The sequence below is a fragment of the Choristoneura fumiferana genome, chromosome 13 (assembly GCF_025370935.1).
Source record: "Choristoneura fumiferana chromosome 13, NRCan_CFum_1, whole genome shotgun sequence".
Lineage (NCBI taxonomy): Eukaryota > Metazoa > Arthropoda > Insecta > Lepidoptera > Tortricidae > Choristoneura > Choristoneura fumiferana.
The window spans coordinates 19,947,920-19,961,026 of record NC_133484.1 but is presented as its reverse complement, the minus strand read 5'-3'; the positions used below and the strand labels follow the sequence as shown (position 1 = coordinate 19,961,026).

The 13,107-nt window shown below is 38.8% G+C and overlaps 1 protein-coding gene across 1 annotated transcript in view; it reads right to left on the bottom strand.

The window, feature by feature from the left end:
- Positions 1-11,324, bottom strand: part of Dad (Daughters against dpp) — a 33,100-nt gene extending 21,776 nt beyond the window's left edge. The window contains exons 1-2 of the mRNA XM_074096681.1: positions 11,032-11,324; positions 1-52 (exon numbers count right to left, since the gene is read on the bottom strand). Of these exons, the coding sequence (XP_073952782.1) occupies positions 1-52; positions 11,032-11,296 (317 nt within the window). The 5' untranslated portion in view covers positions 11,297-11,324. The remainder of the gene's footprint in view (positions 53-11,031) is intronic.
- Positions 11,325-13,107: the final 1,783 nt, after the last annotated feature.

Below are 13,107 nucleotides of genomic sequence, written 5' to 3'. Positions count from 1 at the left end.
TTAGGTTTAACGTCATCCATGGCGTACCGGCTGTATGGTGGGGGAGGCGTTTCTGAAAAAAAGGAAAAATTACCGTTAATTTATGTATGTGTTGTTAAACAAGATTTAAATGTGGCTGACAAAGGTGATTTTTCCTATAATTGTGAGCAGTTGTTTTGATTTCGTTATGAGTTATAAAAGTTTTTTTTTTTAATTTATGTCAAATTTAAACCAAAACAAACACATTATTCGTCTCCGAGTCATAAACTACCTCAATATAATTATAAAAAATGCATTATTAATGAATTAAAGGAAAACAATAAAACGTTCTTATTTTTAAAACCCGCTAAACTTGTTTCGAACCTAATCGAGAAAAAAGTTTAAACAAACATCGAATCACGCGCAGGTAAAGATTCCTGACATAATTACCCGGCTCGAACCTTGGTGGGGGCGGAGGGGGGTAACGAGCGGCTAACCTATATTTTGACCTAGTAAAGACAATTTTATGACCATTTGGGAACTGTCAAAATTACTGTCATTTCGAACGTAAGAGCAATTTCGGTGGTTAAAGTTGAATTACTGAAATTTGAAATTGGGAAAGATCGAATTATGACTACTTAAATTGAAACATGACAAAAAAAGTTACAAGCTTTTATTTGGTTTCACCTGTCCCGTTATCTGTCTGTCTGTCTGTCCGTCTGTAATCAAAACATGCAAGTTGAATTCGACCAACTACCAGTAGTTGGATTGACTTGAAATTGGGTATATTTATGTAAATTGCGTGACAATACAATACTCTGGTAGTGACATCCTGGTAGTCCGGCAAGGATCGTCTCCACAGGACGGAACTCTTCAACGGTTAATGGCATCAACTTGAAATTTGGTATGCAAATGTAGTTTGGGTGACAATACAAATACAGTCAACAAAAAGTACAGTCAGCAAAAAAAGCTTTTATTAAAAATGAAAGTTTTACCAAAAACTTATTTTTCATGAATAAGCTTATATTGCATTAGAAATACTACCCTAACCCAAGCAAGCAAACGGCACAATAACAGACACTAATTTGGTCTAACACTAGTACTTATAGTTTTGTGAGCTATAGACCCCACGAGTCATTTTTTATATTTTCAACCCCCATGATTTAGAGGTAGAAGAACTATGTTTATTTACAGCTTAGAAAAAAAAAGAAACGAAAAAAAATGAAAATCGGAGGCGGTCACCCATCCAAGTACTGACCGCGGCCGACGTTGCTTAACTTCAGTTTTTGACATTTTAATTTTAACCCCCAAAACATTTTGACAATTTCATGAGAAACGGTTGAGAAAACTGTAGAAGAGAACAGCTGGACATACAAAAACATTTTAACCCAAGCTGAAAAGAAGGCCTTTGGCTCGCGCTTTGCGCTCGCTCGGTCAATTTAGAAACTAAAATTCAAACGAAAACTAATAAATTTGATGTATCCGCTTTAATAATAGGCCACAGGATGCCACAACGACCAAGAAAAAAATAAACGCAAGCCACAGACAGTTTTCAAATTTGAATTCAGAACATTATCATTGTCCTTCGATTTCTAATTTGGCGCCAACAACGACGTGACGAGAATTAGGGTTCCTTACGTAATGAACCTTCGGACGGAAAATAAACTTTCAAACCGTATGACAGACGAAGAGACAACTCAGAAGGGTAATGATTATATTTTAAATCGTCTAGTTTGTGCATTGATAAATAGTTTAAGAAATACGTCGCCATTTTATTTTTTCGTAAGAAGTACATTCCCACTAACAGAACCCGTCAACAAAGACAGTGCCATCGTTTACAAACCGCATTCTGCCGTTTATCAACTTATACAACCATTTGTGAATCCAACGGCATGCTTTCCGAGAAGCGGTTGCAGAGTCAAAACAATCACAGGCGGCATACACACAAACAGGTTTGAAGAACCCAAGAATAAATCAAAGCAATATTCTTTGACCAATCCGCAGACGCGTCAGAGTGACTCAACTCTGAAAGCAGAAAAAAAACGACGCACCAAAGTAAATGACCCTAAACGCCTAGCTGACTATCTACCAGATATAAATAATGTCAGATGTTCGCGCACATGGAATGTAAGTGCCTACATTGTAGACGGGACAATTGAACTTGGGTTGTAACTCTCCACGCGTAGAGCCGACGTTCAGTTGTCCCGGCAGCATTGTCCCACCTTCTACTACCAACAAAATTGCCGTACACACAATAATGTGTATAAATACAAAGTGGCGTGACTGAAATTTCTTTTCAAACTGTTACGCCATAACCACCCGAGAGCTCCCAACTAAAAAGGACTCTCCACTATCCATTATAAAGTGCAGTTTCCTAAACGATTTAATTACGATTCATTAGCTCATTTTACTTTAAAGTTACCAACGTACCGTGAAACATATTCTGCGTAGCCAAGTTGAAGGTTCAGAATGCAATGTGCTGACGTGATATATCGCGTTTCAATTATTGAAGAAATCCGTCAATGAAGAATAGGTTCTGTTTAAATTTAGATAGAGTCTGAATTAGTTAGGCGTGTGTTGGAATGCTGGCTGATGAGATAGAGAACGGTAGGCGAGTATGGAGCTTGGCATGTGTAATTAATCTGGACGTTCAATCTATAGCAATAAATACCGTACGTTGTGTCTGTCCTTCACCGGACTGGTCAATCTGGCCGGCTCCCTTTAGTAATTGCTATGTCGACGAGAAGCTGACCACCTGCTAACTTTGTAGAGTTTGCGGAGAACTAAACTAAACATAAAACTTGCATGTAGTTGCGGAACAAGATTGACGCAACGCAAGCTTACTGCTCATATTTATGTTTAAAAAAGTATATCTATTGTAGAAATGGAACTTGACTAGGAATTTTTCAATGTTTCCTAAGTAACTATACTTTACTCAGATGTAATGTAGAAGCATTTTATATTTTTTTATTAGCAACGAATTCTTGTAGAAAAAGGTCAGTTCCTTTTTAATTAAGTAACACAATACAAATTCGAGACTCAATGAAAATGTTGATAATAAAAATTTGAGAAAAAATTAAGAAACAAAAGGTCTCTACAAGAAATGAGGTCGCAAAAGTAAAGTTGGTGAAGATGATCGAGAGATGATATTACAAGAAATGCGATAGTTAACAAAATACGGTGACTAACGGTGCAGGCGCGCGACTTGTAGCTGGGAGCCATTTGAGAACAAACCTTGTCACTGCACCATGGATTCTTGGTGCAAGTGACGAGGGATATAAAGTAAGAGACAAAACGGTTCAAAGTGAAACAAAATAAAAGAAATTTGTTATTGTAGACCTTGGCGAAGTAACGCCAAAATTAATGATGATAAGTACTAAAGTAAAGATGTGTACCTAATTGATACAGTTTTGAAAAGCCGTGAAGGATTCAAATAAAAATTGTTAATGCAATCTGTATTTCAAAACTTCAAAACAAAAATAATCCACGGAATCTTACTTTGGTATATATAAAAAAACTTAATTGTGGACTAGACATCGCAAATAAAAAAGGGAATGCAAAAAAATAAACAAATAATAAATTAATTTTAAGCGCCATAAATCTGGCCAGCGACCGGCGCGTGCGCAACGTTCTGGCATTACGGATCAAGGACCGAACTGTGCTCATTCGCAATACTATAGACTAAAACTATGTCAAAAAACAGGAAGAAACTAGAAACGAGAAACTTTTAAGAGTTATTAATTAATGAAGATAACGTAGAAGATCCGACGAATAAAGATGATAACCAAGACAATAACGGGAATCACGGCAAATTAAACATTAACAACGCAGGAAGCGCAGTACTCCGATCGGCGTAAAGCAAAACAGTTCTAAAACTCAAAAAACGGACGCACGGAGCGCGCGTGTGAATCGACCGAAATAGCCCGCCCGAATTATAACATGGCGCCAGTGTCGGCGCCGGTCGGCCGCGCCCACGCTACTCTTCCTTACTTAATGCCAGAATGCTACCAGTCTACCACCTGCCACATTACCACCCGACAGCTGTTGCACCCAACAACCAATTTCGGAAGTTGCCAACCGACCAATCTTTACAATCTAGCCAAAGTATTCAAAGTACCTATCTCAATTTTGATTGAAAACCGTAGCCAAATTCAAATCAAAATTATATCACTGCCTGAGTCTAAGAATTTGAAGGGATCACTGACTCTGTGTAATGCAGATGATGCAGATGCACTGAATACTTCGTATGATGGGCGTGTCAATGGACCTTGTCAACAACCACCGGAAGACAAGCGCACGGAAGAGGAATTCGACGCCATGTTAAGATAAAGGTTAAGCTATTTTAGTTTGCTTAGATGTAAACAACGATAAGCTCAAGTATTAAATGTAAGTTGATATACATAGAAGTAGAATAAAAGAAACAAATAAGTTTAATGAAATAAAATCAATCAATAGTATTTATCTAATTGATCGGGTAAAACTGGATCTAGATAGTTTTATGATAGATGCTCATCATGGTAAAGTTGACTATTTGGTTGGAGTAAAAATTAGTTTTGTAAAATGCAATAGTAGTGATGTTTCTGACTTGGTACGTTGAATATTCATATTAAAACTAAATAGGCTCACGTCGAGATGAAATACTAATTATAACCAATTATAGTGGTCATTGAAACGGCCGAGTTGGATCGTTTGCCTCTCATAGCGGCTCTTTAGAAGAATTAATTAACACTAATTAGTGAAAATTCGAACGCAGAAATATTCGAACACAGGTTCTGATTTCTTGTGAATTTGATATGCCTAATGGTGTACGAGATATGATAGTGGAATCCGACTCATTTCAGAAACAATAAGGAATAATGTGTATTAATAAAATTACTTATGTGAAAAGGCTTAGCACTCTCGTGGAAATTGGTCAGGACAATACACAGTGCTACAAAACGAAACTGGAATATTTCAGCCATTGGTAAAATCATCGGAATACTTACTGTAATAAAATTATCTAAAGAAAGTAATTGAGATTGAGAAAAGTTTCAGCACATTGAGCTGATATTCAAAGCGTAGCGCATCAAAGATGTGACGTCATCATGAATGAAAATTTTGTATGAACAAACTGTGCTCGAGCGTTCATTTGGATTTGTTTAATCACTGTACGAAATATTATGGATTTGCTTTTTCCCAATAAAGAACTATGTAGGTACTTTAAAATGGGTTTCAAAAACTATCGGTGAGGAACGTCAGTCTAATGTAATCCCTAAATGCCCCTAATGAAGATGAACGAATCGTGCAATCACTTGTGATTTTCGGTAACGTTTATTTAACAGTTCTAATAATTTTCCCACAACATAAAACATACGAGCACTGTTACAGGATACTAGATAACATAATCTGTGTAGCGAATGACGTGTTCACTTCTAACTTCAACAGCCAACAAGAGAAAGTATGAAAGATTAAATCAAACAATGTCGAGTGCGCAGGATCGTCACGAGTCGATAGAACTCCGGGGCCCCTCCGATCACGCTAATAAACAAGATCATTTTTCCAGTTCCACAAGCCTGGGAGCAACCGGTTTGACAGAGGTGCCGCCAGTCAATGAGCGCCATGACACATACTCGCTCAATGAATACCTAAATATTTGACTAACAAAAAGCATCCCAAGTCTACAGCAGTTAGAACACTTCCGCATCCACAAAAAGAGCCATAAACAACTCCTTTTGTATCGTTTCGTCGGTAATAAGACAGCCATTCACAAATTCAACAAAACAACCCAAAAACATGAGCAGACTACAATAATACAAAAAAAAATCCGATCACGAAAATCAAGTTGAGCTTACGCAGTGTGGTGAGCGTACCTGCGTCGGCGCAGACCCCCCCCCCCTCAACGCCGCGCGCGCCCCGCCGGCGCGACATGGCGCCGGCGCCAACCAGCCGACAAGCAATTATGGCTAAATAAATATCGGCCATGCCGCCGCCTCCGACGCGTCGCTAAGAGATGAATTCTTATACGGTTATATCTAGACGACATCATTAAATTTTGGACCCTGTTGTGATGGCCAGGTGAAATGGCGTGTAGGCTCGGAATTACATGTAAATGGTAGTCGATCGTCTCGGCGGGCTCGATTGCCTGATGTCGATGACTGATTCCAGTAATGGACGGTATGACAGTGTGCCGGGATTAGCGTGTTAACTGGCTTCGAGTAATGTTTGTGGCAATCTTCGGTCCGGTGAGTCGGCAGCGTCGCGCCGACGCCTGCCGCGATAAGATAACGATCCCCCTGCGCCCGCGCAGACGAAATGCGTCGACTCGCATAAGAACATTTACAAATAAAGGCCGGCGGCGGCGCGGCGTGATTGGCGCCGAATCGCGAATAAACGCCTTGGGCATAAAACTAAGATACGTTCGAGCGATTTATGCGAGAGTTTTACATACTTCAAAGAAACTGAGACTAGTAAATTTACCAACGCAGGTGTGCAAACAGCTGTGCGTGGTTAAGGTGAAGATGAGGTTAATAACGATCATGGCGTCGTAAAGTTGGAAACATTAATCGTTTCGCAAATAGTTGTTACTGCGATAATTATTCACACCGTTAGAGTATTTATCACTGTAGATACGAACGAATATAGTAGAGGGAAGATGAGGTGATATAACAATTTAAACGGTGCTGCCACAGGTCTTTTGGATGACAAATGACTGAGTAGTCGAACTGAAGTCGTAAATGAAAAAAAAAAACAGAAACAAAAGAAAATTGGCAGTTGAAAAAATGCACGCAAGTCGAAGGAATGGCGATTAAGTCGGCGTCAGCGCCGGGTATATTTAGCGTCCGTCTGTGGGAACCGCCGCGAAAGTTGACAAAAACAGTGGCGGCAGGCTCGGCGACCGGCGGTGGCAAAAAGCCGCACAGGTGAGGTCCGAAGATTACCGCCAACGGATGTTCTTAGTGAAGCAATAAAGGAAACTTGAGACGACACTCCGAGCTAAGATTCCAAAAGCATTCCCACCGACAGATTACTAAATCATGTACAAAACGAACTTAATAAATCAATCGGCAGCGTCAATAATTCAATAAACCTCATTAATATTTACCTCGTGATTAATGAAGGAACACTAGACGATAATTTATAGACTATTGACAACGCAAGCTATGAAAAAGCTTGAAATTTTACATTGAATGCCGCTTTTCTAGACTTATCAGATTAATTCTCACGGTAGACGGACCTTATAGAGAAGCATCAAGTATATTTCCTTGGCTTTCTTCTTAATTAATATGCTAACAGGCATTGTCAACACACCTACGTGGCTCCTAAGTACCATTCTACACGGGGTGTGGGCGGCTGGCTGCGCGCGAGCTGATGTCATGGCCACTCATTACATACAAACTGTTACTATTGAGTTTTTTGACACGCCGGATAGACGAGGAGTCGAGTTTCAATCATTTGAAACAATGATGAGTGCAAGAGCTAGAGCTTATACATCGAATTGAGTAGAATAAGGTTTTAATACAAGTAATTGACGAATGTTCGTTAGATCGCAACCACATTGCATTAGTCAACCTTTTGCTGAAGTTCAATAGCCTGTTCTTGCTAAAAAATATCAGAAATATCTCGGATTAGATATGGATAACGGATAGCATATCTTTGGTATCACCACAGTAGTTTTATTATAATCGTCCATTATTTCAGCTTCTGTCGGTGATGGATTTTGCTAAGTTGTTCCTAATAGGTTATTGTTAACATTTTCATACGCCCACCTATAAATCTTACACAATTGGTAAATCTTTGTACTTACCACTAAATTATGTAATGATTTAGGCATAATTTGTTACTGATTTAAATAATTCACTATCGCTGTTAGTATCGTTTATCTGAACACGATACCAACTTGATATAAATTTAGATGTAGTTGATATACCTAAAATAACAATTGATTACATAAGTTGAAATGAAAAACAAGATCCTGATAAGGTCAACTATAAAGATAGCAAAAGCACAAGTATAACTTAGCAACAAGTTGGTGCGACAGCTTCGCTTGTCGATACTTAATATGATCTGATCAACATGGGAAATGTCTTGCTTGTCCAAGTTTTTACTTGTCACATCGAAGAAGCGCATTAATGGTATTGATTATTGCAGGCATCTCACTGAGCCTAAATTGACTGAATGTTGAATATTAAGATCCGTTGCACTAATCATGACAAAAGTAAAGAATGTTCAAATGTAAGTTGAACACACCAATTTAAAAGGTGGTTAAAGTTAATGAAAATTTAAAGGGAGTCTTCGTTCGAAGGGTTAGTAGATTACTAACAGTATAGCAAAATGAAGATAAGAAGCATAAAAATGTAAGTAATAACCCTAATCCAAAGGTAAATGATGATTGCTAAATTCTAAATGATATAACAGCAATAATGTTTGAAATAAATGCCCCGCAAGTAAACGCACAGCACAAAGCCAGTGTGCAAGTCTGCCTCGGTATGGTAGCAATTATTAAAACAAAAAGGTCGACTGATGCACAAAGAGCGGCGGCATTGCCTTGCCTGGTGAATTAAAAAGTTGAATGCCTTTCACAGTAGGTACAGTCCAAGGCACTTATTTAACATTTAAAGATGAAGATGAACTGAGAAACAGACAGTTTTATAAAAGGATTTATTAAAAGGTATGAAATGGGCATACCAATTTGATATAGACATTGGTATTATTGATAACTAGTCGATAGAAGTTTCTGTTCAGCAACCTCCTAAAGAATGATTTAACAAAAATTACAAAGCAAAGACACGTAGGATTTTAGAATGTAACATAATGTCAGACAATTTCAGAACAGGAGAGAAAGTGAAAAACGAAGTAGTCTAAGGTCTGTCGGTAATATTATAAGAAAAACGTGTTTCCAATACGTCTCACGATTTTTAATATCCCAGAAATTAAAGGTACTTTTAACTTTAACATTGTCCAACTGACCTTTTTTTAACTAAGCAGAAGCCGTGTTTTTTAGGGCCCCATGGATAACTCGACAGGAAGAAAAAAATCTTATTACGAGTGAACCTCGAAGATCACTCTTTTGACCGTTTTTATATAGGTGAAGACCACGTGTAGACCCATTTTCATTGCAAGGCACGTAGATACGTACGTTCAAATTAATATAAAAAAATATGATGCGATAAAAGTATACAAACCTTTTAAAAATGTATTTTTCAAACAAGACAAGAAATTACGTTTCACAACACAGCTAGGGAGTTAAAAGCAAAATAAGTCTAAAAACAGAAAAAAAATGTTTTTCATAAAAAATACTTTGGAAATTGAATTTATAATTTGGTATTTTTATGTGTTGAACTCTCAGTGCGCGAGCCCGACTCGCACTTGGTGTTTTTTTTCCGCTCCCAGCTGCATATCGTGCCGGCGCGGTGGCGCGTCAGCGCGGCGCCTGCGTCGTGACCTTGTCTACTTATCACCGAGTGACCCTCACAAACGCAGATTAGGTGATACTGTAGGGTTGCCATGTGATGATGAATTTTATGATTTGGAAAAACCAAATCATGAGTTGAATGAATTGGAAGATCCTGATGATGCATTAGAGGAACCTAATGATAAACTTAATAGTTCTAAAGTAGAAGTAGCTACCTAAATACCGAATGGTAGAAGAAATGGATAAATAGCAATAACTTTACCGACAAGAGAGCAACTCTTCAGATAATAGAAAATGAGATGAAAGCAATGAAGAATCTATCACAATGAGTTGCTGGAACAACAAGCGACCATTCTTTTAAGATGTTCATGATGAGATGCCTAAATTCAATTATCAATATTATAGAGCTGTTGATGGCGGAGCAAATGGGATACTTGTTGACAATTCAGTTTAAATTAATTGAATAGTGAGTGAATAGATATACCTAGATATTAATAGGATAGAGTAGAAGGAAGTGCGCTTTAAGTATTTCAAATAATAATTGTTGTACATACATGCTATAACATGTATGGTATGGTAAGGATCAATAAACTTATGTATGTACATAAATAACGAGTATTAATTAATTTAATATTTTTGTGATGTCCACATTTACGAAATAAGAGTTATACATATTTTGGTTGCGGAGTAGCAGTAGTCATTTTAGTGCATAAATTTGGAAATAACACAAAGCAAATAAATGTATTATTGAGAAAAATAAGAGGTCTAGGTGCTCGTGTTGTCATTAGCACTTAAAATGCTCTGATGTTTATGTTAGCAACTGTACTCTAGTATTACAGTGAAGGAATCTCTATGGATTTACTCAGAGTAAGTAAAAACGTATAAATTTAAACCATAAATCGCCGATGCAGTTTGAAAAAGAAAAGGCTACAGATAAATGTCTATAGTGGCAATAATATAAACCAATCTGACGTTAAAGTCGTGAATTCGCTTGACATGCGCCGGCGCCGCGAGACGCACAAATTCGTTGAATTCAAACACCAGATAAATAACAGTGACTTTAACGCGAATTAACTTAAAACAGATGGCATTCTCGAGCATAACGATGTAATCATAAAAACTAGACCCTTTAGATTTTGTTTGAAACACGTTCAGACGCTGATGTAAGAACTATAAATAGATGTCCGAACGGAAATGTTTACAATCTCTCATGGATAATAACTAATCTAACCAGAAATCTATGCTGCTGAGGAATTAGAAAAGCATGGCCGTGATATTATGATTATGACAGCATTCGTCACAAACGCCGGTCAACTTGACAATATTAAAACTACCGCCGAAATCAATTTTGCCGAAGGTAAAGAAAACGCCATGTTTACTTGAATGACAATGTTGACCTTCACCTAACCAAATTAAAGAAAGCAACGCTTATTGGAAGTGAAGTGACGTCGACGCAACGTAACGACACCGATAGTGAAACAGTAGCTGATAATATTGATAACAATTTGCACTGATATCGATGCAAACCGCATGAAGTCGCTGCAATAAATAGCACGTGAAAATGAAAAGCCAAACGTGCATTTTAACGTGAAACACTGGCTTATGGATCACTCAACACTTGCTGCAAGTTACACTGATCTTCTGTTTACACTTGTTGCTTGGGTCAACGTCCCGTAACGTACCAGGCTCGCACAGTCGGCTCCAGTGATGAGGGTTACAGCAATGCTGTTGTGTACAGTGAGGCAGTCTCCTCAGCTCGCTCAGCTGTTGAAGGTCTGGGAACCTGATGGCTCTGGTGACGGCGAGGCTGAGGTGTGCGCTGGTTGGGATGCATTCCGTGCTTGATGGGGTGTCTATGACCCTGGATAGGGTTCGTAGGGTGTTGTCAGGGAGCGGAGGCGCGCCGGCAGCTGCCAGCCGCCGCCGCAGCGCGCGTCTCCGGAACATCACATGCCGGCGACGGCGTCACAAGTCGCGTCCGCGCCACGCGACACGGTCTGCGCACGACATGACTGGCCGCGTGCCCGCGCTTGACTGCCGGATGGCGCGGGCGGCGCGTCAGTGGTGACGCGGGGTTGCCAGCCCGAATTGGGGGTTGACTAGTTTTAGAGGGTTTTGGGGGTTTGTCAAATCCTTATTCTTTCTAATATTATGAACTCAGTCTGTCTATCTGGTACCTCTTCATGCTTTAACCGCTAAATAAATTCAGATAAAATTTGAGATGGAAATTAAATAAATGTATGTATTTGTATATATGTAAACTCGTTATTGTACAAAAGAAAATTAACAAAATACAACTGACAAACTTTAAGATACTTGTACAAAGGCGGACTTATCCCTTTAAGTGATCTCTACCAGTCAACCTACAAACAAAATACTTACATTTTATTTAATGTTGTTGATGGTTTTTTTTTTGAGCTGGTAAAGCTGATATCATGATTGTTATGGGCAACAACTTAAATATTTTTAAGTTCGTAGACAGCTTCAAAGCAGTGGCAGCCTAGTGGTCTGGCCCTATGAAATTTCAAACAGAGGGTCGTGAGTTCGAGCCCGGGCTTGCACCTCTGAGTTTTACCGACTTTATTTGCGAAATTACATTTGAATTTTATCATAAAACCGTAAATGTACACAAATGCGAATAAATTCAATGGAGTGCACTGAGGCCGCGTGGAAACTACGGCCAAAGCTCTCTCATTGTGAGAGGAGGCTTGAGGAATACATGCAAAAGCAGGTTTTTTTTTCTATCACTGATAAGAAATTTTATTTTATCTTTTTTTTGTGAAAGCATTAAGAGTATTTCAATAACAACCTCTACCGTTACTACTTCACTACCAAAGGAATGTGTGTGTGTGTGTGTGTGTGTGTGTGTGTGTGTGTGTGAGAGAGAGAGAGAGAGATACACCTAAAAATATATTAGAGGGAAAGATTATAAAGTATATGTGAATTTTTATTATACTATTGTTTTACCAACCAAAACCAGTGCCTTCTTATTTAATCTCAAATAATCGTAATGTTTACTATTATTAAAAGTGACAACGGTAAATTCACTGCTAAATTGAAATAAAATTATTTTTCAATTTCCTCCATACCCCACAAACATACAAATCCCCCTAATTCGCAGGCCGCAGAGTGCCCGTGGCCACCCAGCGGGGTAGGCGCGACGGCGGGCGTGGGGGGCTGGCGCCACCGGCGGCGTCAGGTGCCCGCTCGTGTGTGCGTGCGGCGCCAACCGCGCGCGGCAGAGCGACGAGACAGACGCGCCGGAATGGGCGACGGTTTGTAGGTTCAATGTATCAGTCTCTTTGAGTAAGGTCGTTTGTTTATCATGAAATAATTAGTCAGTACTCAAACGAACAATGAGTATCGTGACATTCTGAGGTAATTTTTTATGATAATACTAGCTTTTGCCCGCGACTTCGTCCGCGTGGTAGCCGACAGATATCAGATATTATTTCGTTTCGTTGTGTGCATACATTTAAAAAAATGTACTAATGCTAATATTAAAATTAATCGATAATTTATTTACTAATTTCTAAGAACACCTAAGAATTTAGTATTGAATTTTATTTAATGAAACATATAACCACAAATAATTTATTGAATCAGGCGTTACTTTGCGGAGGTCCATATCAATGAACTAAAATAATTTCCTTGCTCACCCGCGACCTTACGATAGCTAAGCTTATGCAAAATATGCGTGTTCATGCAGTTCAGTGTGGAGGTGGGTTTGCATTTGGGACAAGACTTTTTGACGTGTG